This window comes from Corythoichthys intestinalis, chromosome 10 (genome assembly GCF_030265065.1).
Source record: "Corythoichthys intestinalis isolate RoL2023-P3 chromosome 10, ASM3026506v1, whole genome shotgun sequence".
In the NCBI taxonomy this organism is placed as follows: Eukaryota; Metazoa; Chordata; class Actinopteri; order Syngnathiformes; family Syngnathidae; genus Corythoichthys; species Corythoichthys intestinalis.
In genome coordinates, this window is record NC_080404.1 from 8,340,485 (window position 1) to 8,355,599 (window position 15,115).

At 37.8% G+C, this 15,115-nt stretch overlaps 1 protein-coding gene across 9 annotated transcripts in view; it reads right to left on the reverse strand.

The window, feature by feature from the left end:
* Positions 1-257: 257 nt before the first annotated feature.
* LOC130922859 (inhibitor of nuclear factor kappa-B kinase subunit alpha-like) overlaps positions 258-15,115 on the reverse strand; it is a 28,948-nt gene continuing 14,090 nt past the window's right edge. For 7 of the 9 annotated variants that reach the window (XM_057848067.1, XM_057848066.1, XM_057848061.1 and 4 more), the window contains 11 exons: positions 14,318-14,420; positions 11,343-11,466; positions 6,809-6,960; positions 6,504-6,565; positions 6,320-6,429; positions 6,184-6,233; positions 5,973-6,081; positions 5,741-5,888; positions 5,587-5,630; positions 5,323-5,422; positions 258-1,880 (listed from right to left, as the gene is read on the reverse strand). In XM_057848067.1, coding sequence (XP_057704050.1) covers positions 1,800-1,880; positions 5,323-5,422; positions 5,587-5,630; positions 5,741-5,888; positions 5,973-6,081; positions 6,184-6,233; positions 6,320-6,429; positions 6,504-6,565; positions 6,809-6,960; positions 11,343-11,466; positions 14,318-14,420 — 1,083 coding nt within the window. In that variant the 3' untranslated portion in view covers positions 258-1,799. The remainder of the gene's footprint in view (positions 1,881-5,322; positions 5,423-5,586; positions 5,631-5,740; positions 5,889-5,972; positions 6,082-6,183; positions 6,234-6,319; positions 6,430-6,503; positions 6,566-6,808; positions 6,961-11,342; positions 11,467-14,317; positions 14,421-15,115) is intronic. The other 2 variants (XM_057848062.1, XM_057848056.1) reach the window with 2 other exon arrangements.

Consider the following 15,115-nt stretch of genomic DNA (forward strand, 5'->3'; position numbering starts at 1 on the left):
GTTTTCCCTGAATTTTTTTACACAAGGTATCCCCAATACAATTGTGACGTACAGTACAGTACTTCAATACAATACAGTAGCGTAGTAAAGTAAAACGAGACCAAAATGCTATCCTCATAAATGTATTTAATATATGTATAACATCACATTTTCTAGTTTGAACACACTAATGCAACTGAACTGTACTTAGGCATTTTGTTCGTATACGCCACTTGAGGTAGTCGTAATAGTGATTCAACACATTTGTAATTTTTACATTACACTATTGACAAGTTTCCGAGGTGATTCCGCTTTACTTCCGCATTTCTGTTCACGACTTCGTGGTTGTAGCCGATGTCCCTGAAGTAAAATCATTAATCAATACAATGTAATGAGAATTTGGTTCAGTATGTCTTGTTTTGTGAAAAAATATATGTATACAATTAAAAAATTAAATGAATATATAATAATTATGAATATATAATAATTAAAATAAATTTTTAAAGAAGTGACATTGGTGATTATTTTCAAAGGATGACAAAATAGCACATAAAAATCAGCTTTCCTGTGTGCATCAAACTTCAAAGGAAAGATGCTTTGACAGCCCATGCAGTTTTAGTTTATGCCAGGAGAGGTCACTGGTAATGAAGCTTCATATACTGAATTTGCTCAAGTCGTTCGAGGCTTCTCAAAAGCTTCATTAGGCATCAATAGTATACAATGAGGCTTCCATACTATTCTAGCATACGCTGAGATTGAGGGAAGGCATGCGATGCAGTGCCATCCCAGTGGCCGAAAATTTTTTATTGCATGTAGTTGGCTTCCCCATATGTTCTGGTAGCCCCCGAGTTACGAACGAGTTCCTTTCTTACGCTGGCGATGTAACCCGAATTTCCGCGTAAATCGGAACCCTATAAGTACTCAAAAAAAAAAACTAAATCTCAAAAAAACTATCCAAAAAAATGTATTATACCTACGTCATATTAATAAAACAGTAAAAAATAAGATACCATACTTATCATCAATGCTAATGGATGGTGAAAAAGGTACACTGAGTATGCAGAGTTGTTCACAAGTGGAGACACAAGATTTCTTGTTTCACTGATGTTTACTTAATTTAACTTTTAAACCACAGACACAACGTAGAACACTTTGGCCTGCGAGTGAACAAGCAGTTAAGTCGATGTGACTTAGGAAGCTTATTGAGAGCTTGATTTCAGAAACTTAGACGAGGTTGAGCTGCTTATGCTACATCGTTGCTTGCTGCAACAAACTCTACTTCCTTAGTCGAAAAGAGAATGCGACCTGATTGGGTGTGCGCCTGCTGTAATTAAACTTATAAATCTCACCATATAACTTGTAAACAAATTATCATTAACAATATAGGGTTAATTTAACCCGTGGCTGAAAATGCTATTGAATGTAATTGACTTCCCAATATGTACTTGAATTTAAAATAAATATTAACATATTAGTAAATATTAACACATTTGGAGTACTATATACAGTAACAACAAAATTTGGGTTTCATGATCTGACAAAATCCTCTATGTGTTTAATAACGCATGGTGTGTAAGTGGGCACAAACTTCAATCATTGCTCACTGCTCTGTTTCATTAGTAAAATAAATACATTTTTACTTACAGTCTGTAACATGCTTAAAAACAACTAACAATCAACACGATGACAAGTTAAATAGTTCATTGCTTACAGGCTGTAGCATAGAGTTGATGTCTATTACATTATTGTGTCAGGCAAGAACACAAAAGAAACAAAATAACTTCCAGACAGCACATTTTGTAAGGCACTAGTGGTCTAACTCAATGAGTTTCTGGTTGACCGTTTGAGGCTTCTTGGCTGTGTTTCTCTGCGCCATAAGGGATCCAACTCCAGTCTTGATCCTGAAGAAAGAACATAGAGAAGTATTATATCAATGGAAAAAATAAAATGAAACTGAAGAATGCTAAACTGAAATGAAGCTGGGGTAACTCACACTAGAATTTACTGAACATCAAGGGAGAATCACACGAGGTAAACATGCCACAATTTGGCTTACATGTACAAAAACGTCCTTTACAAATCTTTACTATGTAGTGATACGACAACCTGGGTTACATGACACCCTAATGTGTCATGAGAGATCAACCAAGGGGGTTCAGGGCTATTATTATATGGTTATTAGTTCACTGAATTAGTAAAATAGTAAAAAAAAAAAATATATATATATATATCAATCACAAACACATCTTTGTTGTTACTTTTTAATAAATTCACATTGCCTGAGTACATTTGTGGGTAAATTATAAAATCCACATTACTTAAATAAATGGCTATATTAGGGCTGTCAAAATTATCGCGTTAACGCGCGGTAATTAATTTTTTAAATTAATAAAGTTAAAATATTTGACACAATTAACGCACACGTCCCGCTCAGACAGTATTCTGCCTTTTGGTAAGTTTTACAGCAAGGTTTTTTGTGCTGTCTAACAGCGAACTCTTGTGGTCGCTTTGCGACATGGTTTATTGCTTTCTTGCCAGTTCAATATGGCTGCACGACGTCTCGGGCTGACGCCTACGTTGTAATGTTGTGCTTATATGATCCTTGGACAAGATTTGTCCGTAAGTATGGTTGTTGTAAAGAATGTACATATTATGTTAGTAAGCGAAATGTTATATTTTTTGTATGAGACGCTTTTTGTTTATGTTTAGTGAACCTGTATAGCGTGCTAAGCTAACGTTGTTGCTAATGCAATGCTTGTGTACTTTTTTTTGTAGTTTCACTACGGTCTAAAGAGGACCGTGGTTTGAGGCCATTTTATTAATAAATCAGATGAAAAAGGAATAAGTCTGATTATTAAGGCGTCGTTCACTAGCTGTCTAGCTTTGGAAAAAGTAGACACTTCGGAGTGAGGACAGCATATACAGATTTAAATGACAGTAGAGTGAAATGCCCACTACAGTCCTTATGTACCGTATGTTGAATGTATATATCCATCTTGTGTCTTATCTTTCCATTCCAACAAATTATTTTACAGAATATATATATAATTTACAGAAAAATATGGCATATTTTATAGATGGTTTGAATTGCGATTAATTGTGATTAATTACGATTAATTAATTTTTAAGCTGTAATTAACTCGATTAAAAATTTTAATCTTTTGACAGCCCTAGGCTATATAGTTTACACCAGGGGTCCCGAAACTTTTTCCTGTGAGGGCCACATAACCCTTTTCTTCTCTGATGAGGGGCCGGGGTCAGTTTGTAACAGAAAAAGTGTGACGATTGCAGGAGTGCCTAAATGTAAAAATGTATTGTTTTTCAGAAAGCCACAATCAAATAACCCTTTCTGGATTCTTCACGGAACCAAAGTAAATAAAATAAAAATGATATAATATAATATAGTATAATATAATATAATATAATTAGGGCTGTCAAACGATTAAAATTTTTAAGCGAGTTAATCACAGCTTAAAAATTAATCGTAATTAATCGCAATTCAAACATCTCTAAAATATGCCTTATTTTTCTGTAAATTATTGTTGGAATGGAAAGATAAGACACAAGACGGATATATACATTCAACATACTGTACATAAGTACTGTATTTGTTTATTATAACAATAAATCAATAAGATGGCATTAACATTAATATTCTGTCAAAGCAATCCCTGGATAGAACGACTTGTAGTTCTTAAAAGATAGATTTTAGTACAAATTATAGAAATTTTATGTTAAAACCCCTCTTAATGTTTTCGTTTTAATAAAATTGGTAAAATTTTCAATCAAAAAAATTAACTAGTAGCTCACCATTGTTGATGTCAAGAATTACACAATGCTCATGGTGCATAAAATCAGTCGCCCCCAAGCGCCAGCAGAGGGAGACAAAAAACACAAGTAACAAGTGGACATGACACTGCTGTCATTTTAATCTGTTTGAGCGGGGCATATGCGTTAATTGCGTCAAATATTTTAACGTGATTAATGAAAAAAATTAATTACCACCCGTTAACGCGATAACTTTGACAGCCCTTAATATAATATAATATTATATAATATAATACAATATAATATAATCAGGGGTGCACATAATTTTTTTGCCCAGGTTCTCAGAGGAGGACCTGGAGATGTGACTTGGTCCTCATTGAGCTTGAGAGCCGACCCACCTGATGCGATAAATTTATGACAAGCTTTACTTAGAGCCAATTAACTTTGATTAATTATATTAACAGTTAATGCTTGATTAACATCAACTGGCACAACAAAATTGCCATTACTTTGAAGTGAAATGTAAAGAAATAAACATAAAAGCACCAATTCAAAATAAAGGGCATTATGCGGCTCCCACATTAACTCCAAGCCTTTTTAAAAGTGGGATGTCCTCCTCATAAGACCTCATTGAACGTGTATGTTTAGCTTTGTAAAATGCGAGCAATAACACGTTTGTCAGTGCATGTCGCTGTTCATTACCTTTATTCCGCCCTATTCCGCCACATGTCCATAGGGCGAGTGGGGTCCTGTTTGACATCGATAGTTTGCTTAATTGCCACATGCTCTGTTTTTTTCGTGCTTTTCAAAGTTTGGATGGCTGAAATTCTTTGACCCTACATAAAATGCGTTGCTCTAATCGGCGACATTGGGATTCTCACGGCACATTTTGTACCGCATTTCCGTGCGAGCATCATTCACTTCTAGCCATGGTACCTCCTGTAGCCACTTTTCAGCAAAAGTCCTTTTTTTCGGTAGCTCCGGTGACGTCTCTGTCGTCTGTCTGTCTTTTGATGGGGGTGGGGGAACACGGAAGTAATTACTCAGTGTGGCCTTCCTCATCGACATTTTGAGAAGTTATTTTCTCGTGTCCGCCGCAAATAGTGGTCAGCCATCGGTACGCAAAAGCGTATGGAAGCCGTTGAGGGCCAGCGCGTTTGTCTACGTCCAGTACGCATGTGCAGACCACTTATGTGCACCCCTGAATATAATATAATATAATATAATATAATATAATATAATATAATATAATATAATATAATATAATATAATATAATATAATATAATATAATATAATATAATATCATGTAATGTAATATCATATAATAATACTGTATTAATTAAATAGATAATAACCAAATAACCATTGCTCAGTTCTTCACAGAAAAAAGCCAGGACATAAATAACTCTATTGAAAAAAAAAAAAAAAAAAAAAAAAAAAAAAAAAAAAAAAAAATTTTTTTTTTTTTTTTTTTTTTACAACTTTTTTTTGTTTTGTTTTGTTCAGGGGGCCGGACCAAATGTGGCTGCGGGCCGTAGTTTGGGGACCCCTGGTTTACACTCTTTATACTGTACCATGAAACTTTGCTCCCTCTCATGGCTGACATCCTGCAGCAAAGATGTAAGTTTACTTAGATAACGCTGGTTGTCATCCAATAACTGAGGAACAGTTTCACTGTAAAACAAAAGATGGATTCATTTTAAAATGTCTTCGGCTGCAAAGACAACAAAACCAATCATTTTTAATATACACTCTCAGGCACAATTTAATATAAAACAAGAGTAGCAATTTTACAAAACATTTTTCCAATATAAAGATTTGTATTTGAAACACATTACCTATCGCTGGATGGCTGAACACTAATCTGTGAATTGTTCTGGGCCTTAAGAAACAAGAAAACAAGGTTTACGAACGATAAAATGATTTTTTTAATCTCCCAAAAATCATGGCTTCTGAATATTAATTTTACACTGTTAACATAATATTACTCACACAGGCAATCTTCAGAAGGTACCAGAACTCTTTCTGTCGCTTTGTTTGCATCTGCATTATTGCCGCCTCTGCCATCTTTATGCTTTCCACTGCCTTTTCCAGCTTTGGGAACAAATCAACGATGCGTTGTTTACACACCAGAATTTTACTGCAGAGTGAGACAAAATATGTAAATATGTAGAACGATAAATTTGTCGTGCACCACTTTGTCCAGTGTTTGTGAATGAGTTACCTAAGGTGAGTGTACAAGTCTTTCAACACTCTGTCTTGGTTCTGAACCATTTGTAGTATAGCCTTCACCATGCTCGAACTGTCACTGTAACCATGTGGTGGGTCAGGGCCTGAACGAACAAATATGTTTGTTTTTTTACAATTGCCTGATGATTATGTAGTTACCTGCAATTTTTTTTTTTTTTTTTTTAAATGTGAAGATCTGCACTAACTTTTGCACTTAGCTTTGAGTTGCTTGTAGAGTTCAATGGCTTTTCCCTCACTGTGAAAAACCACATGAAGCTGAGTTAGTTGATGTGTATAATACAGCAACTAAATGATCATTGCAACATATACTCATTTACTGACAGTTGTTCCATCAAGTCTCCTTGTCTCCTCAAGAATGGACTCCGTTGTAATTCCACAATTTCAGAATGAAGCTCAACTATTGCTTCATCCAGATATTCCACATCAGCAACCTATCGCAGAAAATTCTTGTAAATTTTTCAGTGAAAGTACACATGTAGTAATGACTCTAAAAACTTTGTCCTACCTTTGTAAAACCGTCGGCCTTTGCTTCATTTTCATGCCATGTCCTGAGCATCTTTTCTGAGGCTTAACATTAAAACACAATGGATATAAAAACATCACTCTATTCCTGTTCATACTCAAAATCTAGGTTGACAGTTAATGTGACCTATAACCCGTACTATTCAATATTTTCTTTCTAGTTTTTTCTATAAGGGAAATGAAAGTATCATTCAGATGATTATTGTGCATAACACCAGTGTGTCAACTTTAAAACCTATGTAAAACTACGCATTAATGGAACTGGAGAGAAAAAGGAAAGACACTCACAGATACCCGTATGTCTCTGTTTGGTGTAATGCTCCAAATCATGTTGGATACTGGTTTTGAAGAAAGCAAGCTTTGCTTGCAGCTGCTGTGACTGGGAGAAGAGCAGGTTCTTGTAGCGTGTTAAGTTGGTGTTGTAACGTAGCAGACTCAGCCTATGCACAAACAAACACAAGAAAGCAATGCTTTGTCACACTGGGTTAATGCTAAATGCAATATAGTACAGTGGTATGAAAAAGTTTTTGAACCTTTTGGAATTTCTCAAATTTCTGCATAAAATACCAATCAAATGTGATCTGATATTTGTCAAAATCACACAGATGTAAAAGCTGTGTCTGCTTTAACTAAAACCACCCAGACATTTATAGGTTTTCATATTTTAATGAGGATAGCATGCAAACAATAACAGAAGGGGGAAAAATAAGTGAACCCTCTGCCTAAGGAGAGTTAAAGAGCAATTGAACCAATTTTTAAAAAACAATTGAAGTCAGGTGTGTGCCCAATGACTGATGAGTGGTTTAAAGCTGCCCTGCCCACTATAAAACACACACCTGGTAAGAATTGTCTTGATGAGAAGTATTGTCTGATGTGCATCATGGCTCGGTCAAAAGAGCTGTCTGAAGACCTGCGATCAAGGATTGTTGATTTGTATAAAGTTGGGAAAGGATACAAAACTATCTCTAAAAGTCTAAAAGTCATCAATCGACAGTCAGAGAAATTGTCTACAAATACAGAGAGTGTAGCACTGTTGCTTCTCTCCCAAGGAGTTGCTGTCCACCAACGATGACGCCCAGAATTCTCAGAGAGAAGAACCCTTGAGTGTCTGCTAAAGACTTACAGAAATTACTGGCACAGTCCAATATCTATGTGCACACATCAACTATATGTAAAACTATGGTCAAGAATGGTGTTCATGGGAGGACTCCACAAAGGAAGCCACTGCTGTCTAAAAAAACCCCATTGTTGCTCGTTTAATGTTCGCAAAAAGGCAAAATATTTTGTGGACTGATGCAACCAAAGTTGAATTGTTTGGGAGTAATACAAGTCATGTGTGGAAGAAAGATGAAACAGCTCACCAACATCAACACCTCATCCCCACTGAGAAGCGTGGTGGAGAGAGCATCATGATTTGGGGCTGTTTTGCTACCTCAGGGCCTGGACAACTTGCAATCATTAATGGAAGAATGAATTCAAAAGTTTATCAGGATGTTTTGCAGGAAAACTTGAGGCCGTCTGTCTGACAGTTGAAGCTAAAAAGAGGATGGAAGCTGCAACAAGACCATGATCCAAATCACAGAAGTAAAACAACTTCAGAATGGTTTCAGAAGAACAAAATACATGTTCTGGAGTGGCCAAGTCAAAGTCCAGACTTGAACCCAATTGACATGCTGTGGCATGACCTAAAGACAGCGACATCCCAGGTATCTAACTTTATGAACTACAGCAGTTTTGTTGAGAAAAATGGGCCAAAATTAGTCCAGATCGATGTGCCAGATTGATCTGCAGTAGGCCTGAACAATATTGGAAAAAACTATTGTTGCGATTTTTGGGGGGGTTTGCGATATAATATTGCGATATTAAATTGCAATTACTTAAAAAGATGTTTGGAAAGACTTTGGATGATTCACCGTGACCACAGTAACCGCGAAATATCGCGGTTAGTGGGGACCAGAACCCGCCGCAATAATGGCCCCAAAGGTTTTCTTTTTTTTTTTTTGGGTGTGTGTTCAATATTTTTATTCAGATTTAACATTGCAAAGAGATACATATAAGACATGTTTTTTCACTTTTTCCCCCCCAAAGTATGATTTTAAAAAATGTATATATATTATATATTTTAATAAATGGTTTTTAAGCACTTCAAATGTAATAATTATGATCAGTTTTAAACATTACTGTCCCACCGAATCATTCCTGGAGTGACATGTAGAAATGACAAACTCCTCAAGATCACTTCTAGCGTTTATTGCCACAGTCCGGCTGCCTCGAACATCTCGACACACACACATTCATTCCAGCGCGCGCTTCCTTGCGCAGCAACTATTTAGCAAGTGAAACGATGATTGACGTATGAGGCGCATATGAAGTCGGCTTCTCTGGCAAGATCAAAGACAACCATCTGTCAACATCGTTAACTTTAATACGCGAGTGCCACAGTGACTAAGGAACAAAGAGCTGGGAGAGGGAAGGTGGGAGGGAGGCTGTGTGAGCGCATGAAGTTTGAGGGATAAACCCCCCCCCCCCCCAAACTATAGCACGTCCCCGCGATGGGACTATTGCCCTTGTGCACATCGCGATGGCGATCATTAAACGATATATCGTCATGCAGCTACAGGAAGCGTCTGCTTGAAGTTATTGCTACCAAAGGGGGCGAGGGGGGGACACAAAATATTAAATGTGATGGTTCACATACTTGTATTTCCCCCTTCTGTCATCGTTTGCATACTATCCTCATTAAAATATGAAAACGTATAAATGCTTGAGTGGTTTTAGTTAAAGCAGACACTGTTTTTTCATCAGTGTGATCAGATCAGATCACATTTGACGGTGATCTTATGCAGAAATGTGAGAAATTCCAAAAGCTTCAGATACTTTTTATTATCACTGTACACACATTGGTACCCTTGAACCCTAGGTGTACAATCTGGAAGTTTCACACAAAAAATTCCAAGTAAAATTTGAAACACTTCACTATTGGCGGAAAATTGACAAGGTGAGGTAATTTTACTTTGAAAGTTTCCTGACCCAGTCAGTTCTTCTTAGACATGTCATGCAACCTCTGAGAAGGATGTAATGGACAGTTCCATTTGTTTTATTGTTTTCTTCTCACAGTAACTTTAAGTTGCTTGTAAAGTCAAAATAGTTTGAAAGAGAGCGTTCACTGCTACACTCAGGTTGGATTGCTGAATCAATAATATCACAAAGTGTCAAGAGTGAGATTGTATTTCGTGTTGTTAGATCCAGTGTGCCCCTGTCAGAGGTGAGTAAATGAAGCCAACTATAGTGTTTGTATTTTTCATTGATAAGATGTTACTACTAAGTGATTATGCTAATCAGTGTCTTAAGTATCCGTTTGTGTTGTGTTTTGGAGAAGCGCATTAGCACTTGAGTTATTATTGGATAGTAAAGTTAGATAGTAAAGTCTCATTTCATTTTATAAAGAAACCACACACACAAAGCCATTCTTATAACAGCTTAGAGTCTCAACACAAACTCCCATTCAAACTTTAAACTGTCATACAAGAGCGTGTGCTTTGAAATTGGATTGTATTTATGAACAACTGTTTGATAAAGAAAATTGATTAATTACGGACTGCCTCCTCCTTATTCAATTTTTTTGTTTAGTTTGTTTAAAGAAAAAAAACGCATCACTGACACAATTTGCCTACAAGAAAAAAGATGTCAATCAGCAGCACGTTTTTTATTTGAATGAACAGGACTTTTTTCTGATTTGTGTACTGAGAAATTCTTAATATGTTTTATACTCAGAACCTTTATTCTAAACATTGTCAAGTTTTATGTACTTAAAGCAATCCTAGGTAACTTTTCAACCTTTATAAAATATTTTCATAACATTTGTGATATGTCGACTAGCAACTAGCTGAATGCGACCTCTTTAATATCTTGAAGCAGTCTGTATCACTTTCAATGACACAAATTAACTTTGAGGTGGATGGCAGGAACCCTGCGACACAAAAAAAAACTACAAATGTGCTGACTGCTTTACAGCATACATCACTTTCCCCTTTCCCCATTCGTTATAAAGACGGAAGTCGATGCGAACACCTTCGCGCAAATTCTGCAAAGATAGCAGAGCAACAAAAGAGACAAAAAAAGAAAAGGCTACCAGGATAAAAGGACACTCAAAAAAACATTGACCCAGCTTTCACTCACTGGCTAGACCACCCCACCCTCAACCGAACTCGTGGGGCGGCGGGCTGGTGGGGAAATACAGTACAAAATCAAACGTTTATTTCAAAAATCGTCATATGCTATTGTTTAGCCACAACTGGATTCATTACCTCATTACTATTCATCCCTAACACTGCCGCTGGAAACAGAAATGTCATTCAATTCATCTGCAGGCGACTGCGTGATTTTACGACACTGTGCACTGGTCCTCATGAAAAACGCAGTCTCCTTTAAGGCAAAACACTACCGCTTTTGTTCACCTACGTCGCTAAAATTGACCAAAACTGAAAAGTTACCTAGTGTTGCTTTCAAAGAGTACAGTTGTAGACTGGAAGCTGTAATAAAATAATATTCTTAGAGAAAATAGTCATCCATTTTGTCTTCATTGTAACTCGCAACAGGCCCAAAACAACTTTAAGTTAAATTGTGAATGTAATTGAAAAAAAGTGACATTTAGCCGATTAGTCGATTAATCATTTAATTAATAGTCCGATTAATCAATTATAAAAATAATCGTTAGTTGCAGCCCTACTTTGAAAAAAAGATTATTATACGAATCCAGCCGTCGATGAGGTTGTTAACTCAACTTCTCATACTCAAATTGCAATTCCATAAATGTACTTACATAGCAGCCCTTTGACCCTGGTAAAGGCGGGTGTAGTCCTCTTTTAGTCCACAAATATAGCTGACTGCTTCTCCCCATACCTTCCGCAATGCAGCCAGTGGGAGCTGTGTCTTCGTCTCCCTGACTACAGAAACAAATGTTGATTCCCACTATCTAAAAATCACTTACAGTGGTACCTCGACATACGATCCTTTCGACATCTGACGTAAAATTTGACTCATCATTTGTCTCGACATATGACGACATGCTCGAAAGGTGACAATAAAAACGTTTTTAAATTTCCATTATCATCATTATTATTCCGATTTGTATTTATAATTCATTTGTTTTGCTATATGTAATTGCTATTAGTAATTGTACCAGCAGTATTTATTACGGATTTAGCGTAGGTTTTTGGGCTGTGGAATGAATGAATTGAAATATAATGTATTCTTATGGGAAAATCCTGCTCGACATACGACCATTTTGACATACAAACCAGGTCCTGGAACAAATTAAATTCGTATGTAGAGTAGGGTGTGTCAAGAAATAAAAAGCTGAGTAATGAGAGGGGGCCCTATGTTTTCAAGTTGTCTTATGATATACTTGATCATAATCAAAAGCAAAAAAATTGTTTTGACTTTATTTACCTACCCCCTTTTTTCATTGAAAAAACAGCATTTTTTGGGCGTTTTTGCATTTTTTGACCATTTCTGCCTAAACCCTGTTTTTTCAGATATGTAATTTTTTATGCAATATTTATCATCTCCATTTAAAACCAGATATTTACTACAGTTGAAAACGGTCCCTTTCAAATAAAAAAATGGTCCTTTTAAAAATTAAACTTATTTATGTTCCAATAAAACTTTTACTCTTCTAACATGCCAAGACGTGCTGCCGGCCATCACAGATCATTAAGAGAACACTTTGTACCCGAACATATTTGAATTGAACTGTTGAACCTTTTTATTGATAACTCCTATTGAGATGGGTCCCAAGACCAGGCATGAGGCTGGTACTAGTCTGGCTGATGTGACAGGTCCAGGAGAAGCGATGATACAAACTGAGCTCCCTACCCTCCGGGGTGTCCTGAGGCATGGCATCTACCTGCAGGAAAAGAGGCTGTTGGAGGATGGGGTGGATAGGAGGAACTACAGCATCAACCAGCTGGCCAAGGATGTCAGGGTGGAGTTGGTGGGCTGTTGGCAGAGGGCAAATGCTCAATTCAGTCCCCCGGTCACCATAACAGACAAGTCCATAAAACGGAAAATCCAGGTGGCTTGGACTGCTCTGGAAAACTTCGCCTGGAACAGAGGGGGCATGAATTGGTCACCAGGATTGCCTCAGAGTGAGCAAACCATGCAGAGGACCGGACAGTCTGCATGACGGTCAACTGCACCACCTTGGGCTGGATGCGGAGGCAGGATAGCTCAAACAGGACATTACTTGGACCATCCACCCAGCTGTTGTTGACCTTTACTTGGAACCAGCAGGGGAAGTACACATTAATTATGAAGGAGACAATGTCCTTCAGTCTAGCCAGGAGCTTGCCCTTAAGTTCATGACTGAAGTTGCTACCGACTGTCAGATCTCTAGAGAGAACCCTTAGCTTCCCGGCAATTCCAGGGAAGACAAGTCTCCCTGATATTCCTGACAAAATAGTGAAAGACCTCTCCTCAGACCAGCACTATGGATACAGGATCACCAAAGCTATCAGAAGTGGCAAGATGGACATCTTGCTGCACTGACAGTTGGCAAGACCGGACACAGCCGGTGGCTCACCACAGCTAACCTGTTCTGTGACTGGTGGTGCCGCAGTCATGGACTTAAGGGCAAGCTCCTAGCTAGAGTGAGGGAGATTGTCTCCTTCATAATTAATGTGTACTTCCCCTGCTGGTTCCAAGTAAAGGTCAACAACAGCTGGGTGGATGGTCCAAGGAATGTCCTGTTTGAGCTGTCCTGCCTCCGCACCCAGCCCAAGGTGGTGCAGTTGACCGTCATGCAGACTGTCCGGTCCTCTGCATGGTTTGCTCACTCTGAGGCAATCCTGGTGACCAATTCATGCCCCCTCTGTTCCAGGCGAAGTTTTCCAGAGCAGTCCAGGCCACCTGGATTTTCCGTTCTATGGACTTGTCTGTTATGGTGATCGCCATCGGGGGACTGAACTGAGCATTTGCCCTCTGCCAACAGCCCACCAACTCCACCCTGACATCCTTGACCAGCTGGTTGATGCTGTAGTTCCTCCTATCCACCCCATCCTCCAACAGCCTCTTTTCCTGCAGGTAGATGCCGTGCCTCAGGACACCCCGGAGGGTAGGGAGCTCTGTTTGTATCATCGCTTCTCCTGGACCTGTCACATCAGCCAGACTAGTACCAGCCTCATGCCTGGTCTTGGGACCCATCTCAATAGGAGTTATCAATAAAAAGGTTCAACAGTTCAATTCAAATATGTTCGGGTACAAAGTGTTCTCTTAATGATCTGTGATGGCCGGCGGCAGGTCTTGGCATGTTAGAAGAGTAAAAGTTTTATTGGAAACTAAATAAGTTTAATTTTTAAAAGGACCATTTTTTTATTTTTAAAGGGACCATTTTCAACTGTAGTAAATCTCTGGTTTTAAATGGAGATGATAAATATTGCATAAAAAATTACATATCTGAAAAAACAGGGTTTAGGCGGAAATGGTCAAAAAATGCAAAAACGCCCAAAAAAAATGCTGTTTTTTTCAATCAAAAAAGGGGGTAGGTAAATAAAGTCAAAACTATTTTTTTGCTTTTGACTATGATCAAGTATATCATAAGACAACTTGAAAACATAGGGCCCCCTCTCATTTCTCAACTTTTTATTTCTTGACACACCCTAATGTAGAGGCACTACTCTATTTTGATTGGAGACAGACCTAAATTACCCTCTTGAACAACTTCAAACCTTTAATAGTAATTAAAGAATTCGGCAAGAACTAGGTTTGAAACCTATTTTTATGTTAACAATTTCTTACCAATAAAGTTAACACTGTCAGGGAGGGGTCTGGCAGTGAGGGGTCCTGAGTACTTGGATTGACTTTTATCAAACAGGAAGACGATGGAAGTATCCCAGCCTCTCTGAGAAAACAGAAATACAAATATTATGGGTACAGACATGTTAAACAGCTACCAGAGGTGGGTAGTAATGCGTTACATTTACTCCGTTATATTTGCTTGAGTAACTTTTTGAGAAAAAATACTTAGAGTAGTTTACCACACAATACTTTTTACCTTTACTTGAGTAGATTTTTGAAGAAGAAACACAACTTTTTACTCCACTACTTTGGGCTACACTACAGTCGTTACATTTTTCCTCTTTATTCCACATACTGACTTTATTTTTGCCAGAGATGCCAACAGTAGCGCTTCACCAATGAGATGTCGCTACAATAAACACATGACTCCATTATACCATTAGGAGGTAAAAATGTTTTTTTTCTCCACTAGAGGACACTCATGCTCTTTAGGTTAGGGTGATGGGTCATAGTGTTTTGGTCTAAATGGGATGATCTTTGTGTTATCTTTTTGGCATAATACGGTCATGTAATAGGCTCAGCAACTCAGCAGTGATCCCCACCCCAACAGGGACCGGTACCGGTTCGTGGTGCATTTGAGAAAAAATAATTTGTTGACGGCTGTAACCTAGCCTGTGCCTCTTGGGGTTTTGCGTACATCGCCCTCTAGTGGTTGGCTGTCATTACTGGGGTATTTGCATACCTGTAGTAGCCCAGTATGGAACCCCAAAAGGGTCAAAATTAAATAAATAAAAAACA